Below are 13368 nucleotides of genomic sequence, written 5' to 3'. Positions count from 1 at the left end.
GGACATCCAGTTGGCAATTCATTCCCAAACGGCTCGAGACAAAAAAGTTCTCTAGACTGTGCTTACCACTTTTCTGTAAGTTTCAGATGGCTTGAAAATAAATAAAAGTGGTTATTTTGGGTTTTAATAGGGAAATGAAAATTTAATCATTCTGAGACATTGATCTAAAAAAAGAGCTTAAAATGCCACTAATATGATGTCTTTTGCAATGATGATGTAAGAGACTAAAAGCCAACCATCTGGAGATCACAAATTCATTTATTTAAAAATGCTCTTGAAATTAAATTGCTAGAATTTTTAAGCTACAAGAAGCAAAAAGAGAATTCTACATATTACTGATATTTGTATGCAAAATATTAAGGAAAATTGCTATTTCAAAGAAAAACAAATCATAGCTATTTCTGGGGTTTAGAGAGTGGCATTTCATCTCTGGAGAACATGGATGATCTTTTTAAGAAAAACAGCTCTAAGGGTGCTATGGACTGAATGTTCACACATTGATATATTCACCCCTCACCATCCTCACACCTCATTGCTGTGCAGTCATGTGATGGTTCTAAGAGGTGAGGCCTTTTGGGGGTAATTAGGAGCAGGTGAAGTCATGAGAGTGTAGGCCTCATGAATGGGATTTGTACCCTTATATAATATAGGAGTTAAGAGAGACCCAAGGGAAGACATAATCAGTGAAAGAAATCCTTCAGGTTGCATTTGGCCAACAGTTTTAGGGAAAGTTATATCTGACATTGCTTTTGAAGTTGTATCCTGTACTACAAGTTGGTTCTCATACTATGATAACCACTTATTACCCTTCAGCCTAAAAGTCCACTACATAGAACAATCTCATGTTGATGAACTTAAACAGTAGTGTCCAGCGCTGGGCGCAGCACTGAAATAATTTCAACAGCTAGCCACAGTACAGAGAGCTGGCTCGGAACTTTTCATAACATATAAGATGGTAGCTCATGACATTTTATTTGGTTATTAAAAGAAATGTCAACCCTGGAATAAAAGGCTGGAGAACCTGAGGATTTCTTCATCTTTGAAATGGCAGCCCATTTGTTGAAAAGGCAGGGTTAAACAAATACCTGAAGGGTACTGGTGTTCTAATATGTGGTACTTCTTTCACAGAAGCAACAATCCCTAGAGTTTCTGTTTTTTTTTTTTTTTTTTTTTTTTTTTTTTCTCTAAAAGTTCTCTTATAGTTGGGATTGGAACTCAGAACTCAGGTTTCTGTAAACAGTTTAACAAAGGGAGGTTGCATTCTTTTTTTTTTTTTTTAAGATTTTATTTATTTATTTGACAGACAGAGATACAAGTAGGCAGAGAAGCAGGCAGAGAGAGAGAGGGGGAAGCAGGCTCCCCGCTGAGCAGAGAGCCTGATGCGGGGCTCGATCCCAGGACCCTGAGATCATGACCTGAGCAGAAGGCAGAGGCTTAACCTGCTGAGCCACCCAGGCACCCGGGAGGTTGCATTCTTAAGTTGTAAAAGCTTATATAACCCAACCTCATTAGACTAGAATATTAACACAAGGACTTGCTATTCTTTATGTTTCTAAATGCTAACTTGGTATTAAACTCAGAAACTTAATACAACTTTACATTCTGCTCAGTTCACTGTCTGATTGAGCTAGAACTCGTCTACTCAGCAGCTAAAGAATCCAAAGTCCTGTGATACATGTAATCCAGTATCTTAACATCCTTTGCTTTTAAGCATTGTAGACAAGGGAGAAGTCATGAGCCGATTGTCTCTCAGGAGACTTTAGAATCAAGCCTGGGAATGGCCCACTTTACTTTTGCCTACATCTCCTGGCCAGACCAATCACATGGTCCCAGCCTAATAGCAAGGGGAGTTGGGAGACAGTCTTCCTATGTGGTCAGGGAGAGGAATAAGGAATGTGGGCATCTCACACCTACTTTGCAGAGTTTTGTGAAGATTGAATAACCACATTTCTAAGTTCATGACAAATATATGCTCCTTCTTTAGAATCAGCTAGGTTCTGATGTAAAGGATTCCTAGTGAAAGGGTTTTGGTAAAGGAAATCATGTGCAGTTTCTGGGAGAGCTAAGAAGTTATGGTAGCCTGAAAGGCGGGTGGAGAATAAGAGAAGATAGAACTGTGCAGTTAGATGCTCTGGAAAGGGTTTCTAGAAAGTTAAGACAAATTCAAGGAGACGGAAAAGTGGTAATAAGGATTTTGGGCAGGAGAAAAATCAGAGCTTTCCAGGAAAAGCATGGTGGGGCAAAGGTGGAAGGAAGTATTATCAAAGAAAATGTATAGGTTATTTTCAGAAAATAGGGGAATGCTCAGTATTTCAGTGAGTGAGTTCCCCACTTTATTAGAGCCGTATTAAGTGATTTCAAAGGTGAGTGAAAAGCTACTGAATGAAGGGAAACCATCCTCCACTAAAAATACACAATGCTCTTAGACTTAAAATATAACATTGTTATAGAAAGAAATGACATAATGTAAAAACAATTATTTCCAAATATTATTGGAGAGTCCAGTTTTTAGTTTCTCTAAACATATTTACATTTAAATATGACTGTAGAATGCAATGTGTGAAACTTGATTGGCTCCAGGTTGGGGGAGGGCACAAGCTATGAAAAATGTACTTGAAATTTGCTAAGAGAGATCTGAAATATTTAAATGTTGTCACACAAAGATAACTATGTGAGGTGATGGCTGTGTTAACTAGCCTTATTTGGGTAATCCTTGCACTATAAGGATGTCCTTCAAATCATCACATTTGTACACCTTCACCTTAAATAGTGTTGGAAAAACTATTTGGGACAATTAGAGAAATCTAAATATGAATTATAGGACACGTGGATGGCTCAGTAGGTTAAGCCTCTGACTTCAGCTCAGGTCATGATCTCAGGGTCCTGGGATCAAGCCCCGCATCAGGCTCTCTGCTCAGTGGGGAGCCTGCATCCTCCTCTCTGCCTGCCTCTCTGCCAACTTATGATCTCTGTCGGTCAAATAAATAAATAAAATCTTAAAAAAAAAATATATATATGAATTATATATTTAGATACAGATTTTTGTTACTTTTCTTAGGTTAAAGATTGAGGTTGATTTCTGCTGAGTACTCTAAGTCACATTATGCCTGCAACTTAGTTTCGAATGGTTCAGGAAAAAGTGCTTAAAGCAAATGTAGCAAAATGTTAACAATGACCAAATCTAGGTAAATAAACATGCATTATACTACTTTTCAGTGTTTCTGTGAAATTCTGACAAGACTGATTATTTGCTTACGAAGAGAATAAAAGCAGTCACCCATTTACTTAGAGATTATCAGATGGTAATATAGAACAAATAGTTTTAGATGGAGTTTCAAACCCAGCTCATACTAAGGAGTAGACTGTAAGCTCTGTGAAGCTAGATCTGTTTCACCATTATTTCGGCACTTCGTTAAGTGCTAGGAAATAGTAGGTGATAATTACATTTTTGTTCCCTGAATTGTGAAGTAAATGTGAAAAGTCTATGCTTATGATAGATATTCTAACACTTTCACACTTTCTATGTATCACTACATTTTGGAAATTGTCTGGTACCTTTGGCAACTCTCTACTGTTAATTTAGTAACTCAACCTTGAATTTCAAGCCAGAACATTTAAAAGCCTTTACTCTTCAGGATTAAGTTACAACCAATCCTACCTTGGTAGGATTTTATTAGGTAAAAATACTTTGTGATTATTAATGACAAAACCAAAGGAAGGGTTTTTCTGAAACTCAGGTTAAACTAAGAAAGATTATAAGTGATTTATTTTATTTATTTTCCATTAAAACTAGTGGTCACTGTAATTCATTTTTACAGTCAATCTTTTTGCAAGTCCAGTTTATGGTAAAGGCAAACACAGAGATGATCTCATCAAGCAGCTGGTAGGTTTTCTAGGTTGATTTGTTCTTGGATTTACAAATGTCATTATGTTCTGACATTCAACATTTTTAACAGCATTGTGAAATTATTAGGGAGCCGATCACCAAATCCAAGGGTGTTTCCTTAATTATTTGACACTATTAACCATTGCTTTCCTTTGTGTAATGATTTTCCCAGATATTAAGGAAGCACAGTGGTTCTCTGGAGAGGTGATGCGGGTTTAGTGAAGGAAAAAGTGGAGAAACCTTATTTTTTAAACCACATATCCAGGGGCCCCTGGGTAGTTCAGTCGATTAAGCATTTGCCTTCGGCTCAGGTCGGGATCTCTGGGTCCTAGGGTGGAGCACGGAGCCCTGCCTGCATCTGGCTTCCTGCTCAGCAGGGCATCTACTTCCTTCTCTCTCTCTCTCTCTCTCTGCCCTTCCCACTGTTTGTTGTCTTTCAAATAAAGAAAATCTTAAAAAAGATACTAAAACAAGTATCTGTATAATTCCTTTTTAGAAATTATTTCTAATAATCTTAAAAAATTGTATTTATTTTTATTTATATCACCCTTAATCTGATCCTAAAGCTGTCAGGTTTAAAAATGAAACAATCTTATTTAGTGAAACAATCTTATTCAATGATAGAAGAAGAGGTTTGCCATGTGGAAGTGAACAATATTCTATAGATCACTGGAATGAACTTATTTACTGCTCCAGAAGACTGAGTCAGTGTGATATAATGGCAGGCATACTATTGGAAGACTTGGGGTGGAGTCTAGGCATCCTATTTACTTGCTTTTTTGATCCTATGTAAAATAATTTCTCTGGGTCTCATCTTAAGATGAGAAATCAGAAAACATCACTGATTCTACACAAAGAACTGGAAGATATGAAAATGATAAAGAACCAAAGAGAATACTTTGGGGAAATTGCCAGGTGGAGACATGAATGGTATTTGATATTATTGAGTGAAATTAAAAAACAACCCCCCAAAAACCCTTATTTTAGCAGGGACTTCGGAAATAAAAAGTCACTGTGACTTTTATAAAATGAATGGAACTGGAAAATGAAAAAGAAATCTGTGCCAGGGAAATAATTTGTTACATAGTTGCCTATAACATACAAAGTGACAAAGAACAGGAATCAGTTACATAGATTCAAGAGAATAAAAATCTCTTTTACATACTTGACTAAATCACAACAAAACTCAAAACAACCATGAGAAATTCCAGCAATGAAAGTTGAAAGCATGGGATTATTTTGGAAGGCAAAAAGTAAAATAAAAAATAGTCTTGTCACATATGTATTTTTTATGATTTTATTTATTTATTTGAGAGAGAAAGAGGGAGAGAGCACAAGCAGGTGGCATGGCAGAGGGTAAAGGAGACTCAGTCCCAGGACTCTGGGATCATGATCTGCCTGAGCTGAAGGCAGATGCTTAACCAACTGAGCGAACCAGGTGCCCTGAGTCTATTTTAAAGAAATTTATATAAGCCAATTCATAGAAGATAATTAAGTAAGCTATATTTTGGAAAGAATTTGTCCCAAATATAACTCATTTGGTAGCATTACCTTACCTGAAATAAATCGTTCAAATGTGGACTATAAAAGGATCTTGGGAAATCTGGCATCTCAGATACTGGGCATGAAAAAGGTAGTAGTCACTTCACAAGAGGGAATTCAATGGCTAGTTGATATGTGGAAAGGACTCAATAACATCAGCAATCAGAGATAACAAGTTAAAACCATAATGACATACAACTAACTATACATCCACCAGACTGGCAAAAGGATTGACAATACTGAGTGGGACTGAGGGTGGGGGGGTAATGGGACTCACATACATGGCTGGTGTGAGTATAACACTCTAGAAACAGCTCTCGGGTATATAACATACAGAAACTGATATAAATGTGAAGGAATACACATATGAAGAATATTCACAGCAGCACTTTTAACAGTCCCAAACTGGAAGCAATCCAGATGTCCATCAACAATAAAATGGCAAAATAAATTATAGCATACTGCTATAATGGAACACTGCAATTAAAAATGAACAGATTACGACTATATGAACGAGCTGAACAAAATATGGATTTTGACGTTGTGCAAAAGCAGCAAGCAAACAGATCACACATTATGTTGTTCCATTTAATAAAGTTCAACAGAAAGGGCAAAACGAAACAACATATTGTTTAGGGGTGCATGCTTATGAAAAAAAAAACAATAGAGAAAAGCGAGGAAATGATTATCACAAAAGTTAGAATAATGGCTACCTCTAAAAAAGAGGGAAAGAGTTGTGCTCAGGAAGGTCACTAGGGGGGCTTCTAGAATGCTGGCAATGTTCCATTTGTTGACCAAGTTGGTCACAAGCAGGTTTCTTTTATAACAACTTATTAAACCAATAACTGCTGTATGCATTTAATGTATATCTCACAATAAAAATGCAAAAGTAATTGAAGACTTTTTAGATGGCATTTCTAGAAATTTTACCAGATAATTCAGCTTATGAAATCCCTGACAGTAAAAACCACTGATGTGGGATGATAATACACTGATAAAATAGCTTCTCTTAAGAGCACGCTTTCAAGTGCAGGAGAAAAGAACCCTCCACAAATATCCCTTTGTTATATTTTAACATAGTATGCAGATCTTTATCACAAACAAACTGATAAAGCAGAGAAAGAACTGTTACCTGAAATTTCAGATTTGTTGGAATTTTGTACAATCTAGCTGTTTTTTCCCCCTCTGGATTAATAAGTAAAATAACTAAGGAGACACAGACCAAGTTGGAAATGTATGAACTTCCTCCTCTCTAGATGCCAATTCCAGCTGTTTCCTCCAGTTTCTTCCAGTACTGGATGGTGAGGTGGGTGGATTTTGCCCAGTTTTAGTGCTGCTATTACTTCATAAGTAGGTGCATGAGAGATCTCCTGAGTGCTTCTCTTTCAGTACTAAGGTTCTAAGGTGGAGCCACTGACAAAACAGATCAGGCTACTGAAAAACCCCATGTGGTACAGTACACACTTTTCTGGAGGTGTACTCTGCTGGGCTGCAGAAGTTTATTCATTCATTAAACATTTGCTCAGCCCGACCACAATTGGGTGCTAAGTTTTGCCCCACACCACAGGATTTTTGCATTCTTTTTATCCAAACCCCAGAGGACTTAAAACCTGAGGTGTTCAGCTTCACAAAATCTCCTAAATCTGGGCATTTTACTCATTCAATTTCTACCAGGAAATTAGGGAGGGGGCAAAACCAGGTAGAGATTTATTTTGTAGCCACGTGGGGCTACGACTTGGAGGGCAGATTCCCTGTGAGTCATTTTTGGAAGGACATGGTAGGACATGAAGGACATGGTAGGGCATCGATCATGCCCACAGTTTAAGCTACCCACAGTAGCTTAAACAGGATAGTTAACCTGGCTCTTGGAACTTCTCATCAAGGACACTTGGGAAAGTGCTGCTTTGTGAGTCTCTTCTTGCTTCTGCGACATCCACTTCCCACTCCTATCAATTTTTCTGCAGCATTTTAATAAAAATGAAGTTTCCTTGGTCTACTGTTTGCATATGGTGCTGGTAGAAACCCTGAGCTTCGAAAGTCTGATTATAAAAGCTTGCTCCTTATTCTCTTAAGTGGAAAGACTTGTAACATCCATTAATGGTGCTTCCAGAGCAGGTAGGGTGTGCCAGGGTCCAGCAAAAGAACTCTGGAATCTGCTTGCTTTCATCACTGCTGCTTTCATCTCAGTCTCACAGTATTTACCAAGACAGATTCTGAGACTTTCATCTCAAAATTTCTTTTCCTAGAGAACTACACCTTCAACTTCATGAGTTTTCATTTGAATTTACTTTCCAGGATAAATCTGTAAGAAAGGCTGCATAATAGTAATATTTATTTTAGAAAGGAAAGAGCCTTTGAGTCAGACCTGCAACACAGGCCAATATTTCCTGGTGATGGTTATGGATACTTACTATCAACCAAGATCAGCTCTCCAAAGCTTCATACAAGCAAGAATGGTTCCTAAAATTGAGACACCACTAACATCTTCTCCTGAAAAAGTAAAAATTCTTCCCACAGTCTCCGGGAGGATGGCTCCCTTCCTTCGTCTCGACACTTCGCCCCCACTTTACACACTCAGGTTGTGCCTCCGTACGCAAACTGCACCCATATTTCCTATCGTAGAGGTGGGAGGGAGAAGAAGGGATGTATTACCACTTTCATCTTTACAATACCACGTAGCTTACAAAACGCTTGCACTTCCGTCAACTCCTCTGAACTCCGCGAGTGCCTCGGAGGGAGGCATTCATTCATTCGTCAAACACTTGCTCGGCCCGACCACACGTTATCGGGTGCTAGGTCTCGCCCCACACCACGGGAAGGGTGGGGCGCTCGCTCCCTGGAGCAGGTGCAGCGGATCAGGCTGTAGGGCAAGTTCTCGCTCAGCCTGGGTTTTCGAAGGCCCATTTGGGGCTAAATGCCTCACCTTCGGGTGGTGCGCGCCCGAGGACGGTCGCGCGGCCTGGGCCTTCCTCCATGCTCCCAAAGGAGCAGCCACCACCTGCCCTGAAGGAAAACGCTACAGAGCAAGCTCTGCCCGCCGCCGTGGGGTCAGGGCTAAGATCAGGCGGCAGCTTAGGCTCCACTCGGCTCCTCCCCTTCCTCTCTTCAATTCTGACGCGGCCGTAGAGGCGGCGGCAGCGGCAGCTAGTCCCGCGGCCCGAGGCGCACCCACCCGCTCGCGGGGCCCCGACTTCCTCTTCCCTTTGATCGTCATCAGAGCGCGCCAGAGTCACCCAGGGCGGGGTGGTTAGAAAGGGGAAAAAAAAAAAGGCCAGCGGAGGAAACGTCCTGGCGGATAGAAAAGGGAGGGGGTGAGGGGAGCGGTTGCTAGGTGACTTGCGTCATCCGTCTGCGCCGCTTTCCTCCCGCCCCTCTCTGGAGTGAGGCGAGAGCCCCGCACAGAGCGAGCGAGACAGCGAGCTGAGCTCCGGGCGCTACCGCCACCGCAGCGGAGAGCGTGAGAGCGAGGGAGCATCCGAGAGACCCGGCCCCCGTGCACTGGCCAGCGCCGAGACCTTCGTCCTGACCTGGACCAGCGGGAGCCGCGGCCACCTCTTTTCTCCCCCCCTCACCTTCCCGGCCGGCAGCGGCGGCTGTACACGCCGGAGCCCGAGCCGGAGCCGGCGGCTGGGGGGCAGGGAGGCGGCTACCTCGGGCCGGGACTAGTCAGCTGCTCTGCGGTGAGAAGACGCTGAGGAAGGGCCGGAGCTTCTGTCTCGTCCCGGGGCGCGGGGCGAGGGACCCCCAACGTGTAGGGAGGGGGTCCCAGCCGCAGCGACACATGCGGGAGCCGGGAGCGGGGGCGGCGCCGAGCGGAGCCGGCCGGGTCCCCCACCACGCCGCTGCCTCTTCCACCCGCCCGGGGCCGTAGCATCTTGCCCCAGAGTGTATGAGCGGGGGACCCAAGCTCAGCAACCACCCCCCGGCCGGGGGGGCGGGGACCCAGATGTGAAGCGGCGGCCCGGGCGGCGGGGAGAGCAGGACAGGCGCCGCCGTCCTTTCCTTACCTTCCTCCTCTCCTGAGCCCCCTCGCGGGGGGGGGGGGTCTTCTCTCTTGGCCAGTCGCCGGCCCCCCGGCCCCTCGGCAGGACTCCGGGAGGAGTTCTTAGAGCCCCCTCCCCCGCCCCAGCCCCGAGGGCGGCGGGGCCGGGGGGGACCCGGGGGGCCGGCTGCAGCCTCAGCCCAGAGGAAAACTTTCTAAGAGCAAAATCTGGAGCCTCCCAGACGTGACTGTCCCGGGAGAAGTGGCTCAGGGCGGGCAGAAGACACAGCCTGAAGAGATCCAGGAAGAGGAAAAGAGGAGGTAAGCGGGGCCGCTGCCGCCTCCTTTGCTCCGGCGGCGCGGAAGAGACCCGGGGTGACCGCCTGGCTTAGAGACACAAGCACCGCTTCTTCCTCAGTAACGCGCCGGAGCATTCCGCAGCTGCCGCCTCAGAGCGAAGGAGGAAGGGAACCAGCCCACTTTCTCAGCGCCACGGCTCTTCCCTAAAGTGTGAGTGGCCGGGGAAAGGGAATCGAGGGGGTAGAAAGTGGGTGGATACTGTCCGGTTCGTCCCCTCGGAGTTTTGCTGATGTTTTGCAGGAGTGTTGGGAGTGTATAGACCAGAGGGTGCATCTTTATTTTTACAGCGAGGAAGAGGTATCATGTAGTCTTGTGTTTTATGCTATTTTAGCTCCTTGTACGGATAATATGCAAGCTTACAGGTTTCTCTTAAAGGAGCTCTGTCTTTATCCAGAGTGAACACTTGCACCTTTCTGGCCGGTAACTGGCAAAGGAAATTGAGGAAGCCAAATCATATGTGCACACAAAGGACATCTCTGTAATACACCTTTTCCTGGTACACCGGGTGTGAAACAGTGCTGTGGTTTTTGTTTCGGGGCAGCTCTTATTAGGGTTCTCAAGAGGGAACCTTTTACCCTGTGAACCCCCGAAACTGAAATTCCTGTCTGGTTTTGCAGTTCTTCCTTGAGAGATGGTACAGGAGTTTTTTACCTTCTCATTTCCTGGGTCCAATTTCTAGGTGTCAGGAAGCTATAACAGATTTCAGTTACTCAGAAGATTCTGAGTTGAATCACGACTTACTTGGGGAAAAGCATCTAGTACCTTAAACACTTTATAAAAGTTTTTGCATTTTTTTCCGTATACAATTTTTTTAAAAAAAATTTAAGTAGCGTATGTCCTAATTGCTAGCACTTTTTTATTTGGCAGAATGACTTGACACTTTGCTTGTTTGAGTTATCTTTACTTCACTATCAAATGAGGAGAAACTTTTTGATATTTAATTCTTTGAAAGATGAAGTTTTCCTTTCCCTTCCATTATTTTAAGGTGAAGTTTATAAAATCTTTGATAAGCATTTTAGGTATCCTCTCAACAGTGCCAAATTGAGGTGCAAGAAAGTAATTACCATTTCATATATTTATACAGACCTTAAGGGTTAAGCATAAGGTGGAATTTTATTTAACAGAACATAGGCAGTACTATAGTACTGAGAATTGTGGCTCCTCCAAGAACAGTGTGGGCTCACTCCCTCTGAAGCCACTGCTTTGTGGTAATGAGTGTAAGCCTGGGGTTGTCTGTGCTAACTTCTCCATTCAGGATCTCAATTAAATTTATTTAAAACTTTCCAATAGTGTTTTCATGTGTACTTTTTCTCTTTTGAGATAGTGAGTTCTACAAGTTTGTTAGCCCCTGAATTATTTAACATTTCATTTATTTGTCCCAAATCTGTCTCTGTAAAGTTCCAAAACACATCCAGAGGTTTTGTTTTGAGAAATGCTATAACAAGCTCGAGTTCATCTTTCCTTGTTTTTATGTATTTTGATTATTCTTCTTTACCATTGTCTTCCCTGACTCTTTCTGTCAGTCTTAGAATGATTACTTTGATCCCTTGATCATTTTGCCTCCTCTGGAACTTCTCCAGCTGTTTTGTTTCTCTTTATATATTTGTTGTTGTTACACTTTTGTAAGGAGCCTTAAGTTCTATTTTAAATGGATAATGACATGGAAATACTGATTAGTAGGTGTAATGTTAGATGTCAAATCAAAAGCAAATGTCTTTGGATCTGTTACCTTCTTTTGAGAACTTGAGGAAGTTATGTATCCCATGTTTTACAAAGATGAGAGAAAGAGAAATCTACTCTGGCATAGGCTATTTTGCAGGGAGAAAAGGAAGACAAACCAGCAAACTATAATTTGAGGGTAGATTTGTACTCTTATCAAAGTTGCTTACTAACTTTAAGACTTATTTTTATTACTTTGACTATAGGTTGGTTAAAAAGCATGGTAATGTTTTATTGCATTTTGGGTAGCAAAGAAACAGCAAAGTATTTGAGATGCCTTTGAGATGCTTTTACTTATGGCATAGGCAACGAAACATAAATTGCACAAAATTGTAGGAAAGGGGTGTATAAGACACTATATGTCATACTACTGTGTGTATGACACTCTCTCATACGACTGTGTTTGGTGCCTAATAGATATAAGTGTATATGTATCTATAGAAGTGTTGGTGTTGGTCTATACAAAACTAATTGGAGTGTCTGAACCAAATCTGGGAAATAAGGTTTCTTTTGGGAAGAAAGGTGCTGGTGGAGCTAAAGTGTTTAAGACTTTTGGAATTGGGGGGGTGTGAGGGACAAATGTAATTGGGATGTTAGCTTGTATGATATGATGAATGAATGATATGGATGAAAGTTGTTGAGGAGGCTTGAAGTCAGTTTGTGTTAGTGCAGTTACATGTGTGCAGCCCAGAGAATCAACTGAGAACAATGTTGCTGAGAAGGTACTTTTAGATGATTAAGGAGAAATTGTATTCTAGGTCAGGAAGCATTTTTACCTGGAGAAGGATTTTGTTTTTTTAGGGAACCAACATTTTCATACCATGGCCTTCGAAGAGCTATACAACGGGAGGGGTGAGAAAGATGCTCCCAGAGTTTAGACTGGTACTAGTGGTTTCTTAAAATAATTCAGAAACGGAGCAGTGGACTTTGTTTTTGACATTAAATTTTAGGGTAAAAAGTTGGTGCCGATGCAATCTGAAGACAGAAAAATAGTTAAGCTAATGAGTGATATGCTGAAAATGTAGAGTTAGGAGTCAGTTTCACAGTGTTAAGGTTTCTTGCAGAGTAATGGAGCTGAAAAGTACGTCTTTTTACTTTGGGGGAAGGGAGTCTGTTAAAGTTAGCAACGATATGGTCAGAACAGAAAATGAATGAGACTCTCCCTAAAAAATGTTCTAAAAGTGGGTAAGATTTGAAGTTCAAAGGGAGGAACAGTCTTTAACATGGCTACCAGTTCTTAGGACATGTGCATCTATATTTTTGAAGGAGCTAACAAGCTTTTTGTAGAGTATATAGGTCCCTTGATTTAAAATCAGAAGGATATATAGGATTTCACTGTTAAGGAACTTATACATAAAAGGACAGATTTGTTTTCATAAAAATTCATGTTTTTAAAGTTTGCCCAGGATTATTATCCTAAGTTTGGTCTTTAATCTGACGAAGTAGGGCTAAAAATAGCTGGCAGAGAAGGCTGCTTCCCCTGGTTGCAGTTGATGTGTGTCTTTGTGTCCCATACAATGGAGGGGATATCCCTGTGTTGGCACAGCAGTGCTGAAAATGCTTTTTTTTTTTAACCTTTTTATTAAAAAACAAATAAACAAAAAACAACTTGGCATTTAAAAAGAATCAGCTGTCTTTGAAGCATGAGACATGGAAGATTTTTTTTTTTTGTGGCGAAACCTGCAGCTAGTGGGGCTTGCTTTTAGTGTTGACTCTAACAAAATAAGGATTGTAAGATAGGGAATATATACATATCCATACTTTTTGTGTTCATTAGTTCATTCAGTTCACCACCTTCCTGGTAGCTTCTTTGGTCCCTTCTTAAGAATTTAATTCAAATGGCAGAACTCTCTGGGGAAGGGATGTTTAGATAGGGAGC

At 41.7% G+C, this 13368-nt stretch overlaps 2 protein-coding genes across 4 annotated transcripts in view; one reads left to right on the top strand and one right to left on the bottom strand.

The window, feature by feature from the left end:
• Positions 1–5292: 5292 nt before the first annotated feature.
• Positions 5293–9302, bottom strand: LOC116584136. The gene is given in 3 exon segments (XM_032332070.1): positions 5293–8393; positions 8395–8755; positions 9079–9302. Coding segments are annotated over 3 exon segments (768 nt in total). The 3' UTR covers positions 5293–8210.
• Positions 8754–13368, top strand: part of FBXW7 (F-box and WD repeat domain containing 7) — a 233573-nt gene continuing 228958 nt past the window's right edge. For 2 of the 3 annotated variants that reach the window (XM_032332520.1, XM_032332517.1), the window contains exon 1: positions 8754–9920. The gene's annotated coding sequence lies outside the window, so the exon portion shown is untranslated. The remainder of the gene's footprint in view (positions 9921–13368) is intronic. The other variant, XM_032332521.1, reaches the window with a different exon arrangement.

Source organism: Mustela erminea, chromosome 2, assembly GCF_009829155.1.
Source record: "Mustela erminea isolate mMusErm1 chromosome 2, mMusErm1.Pri, whole genome shotgun sequence".
Taxonomy (NCBI): domain Eukaryota; kingdom Metazoa; phylum Chordata; class Mammalia; order Carnivora; family Mustelidae; genus Mustela; species Mustela erminea.
The sequence above is the reverse complement of the archived record's forward strand: the minus strand, read 5'-3'. Positions and strand labels throughout refer to the sequence as shown.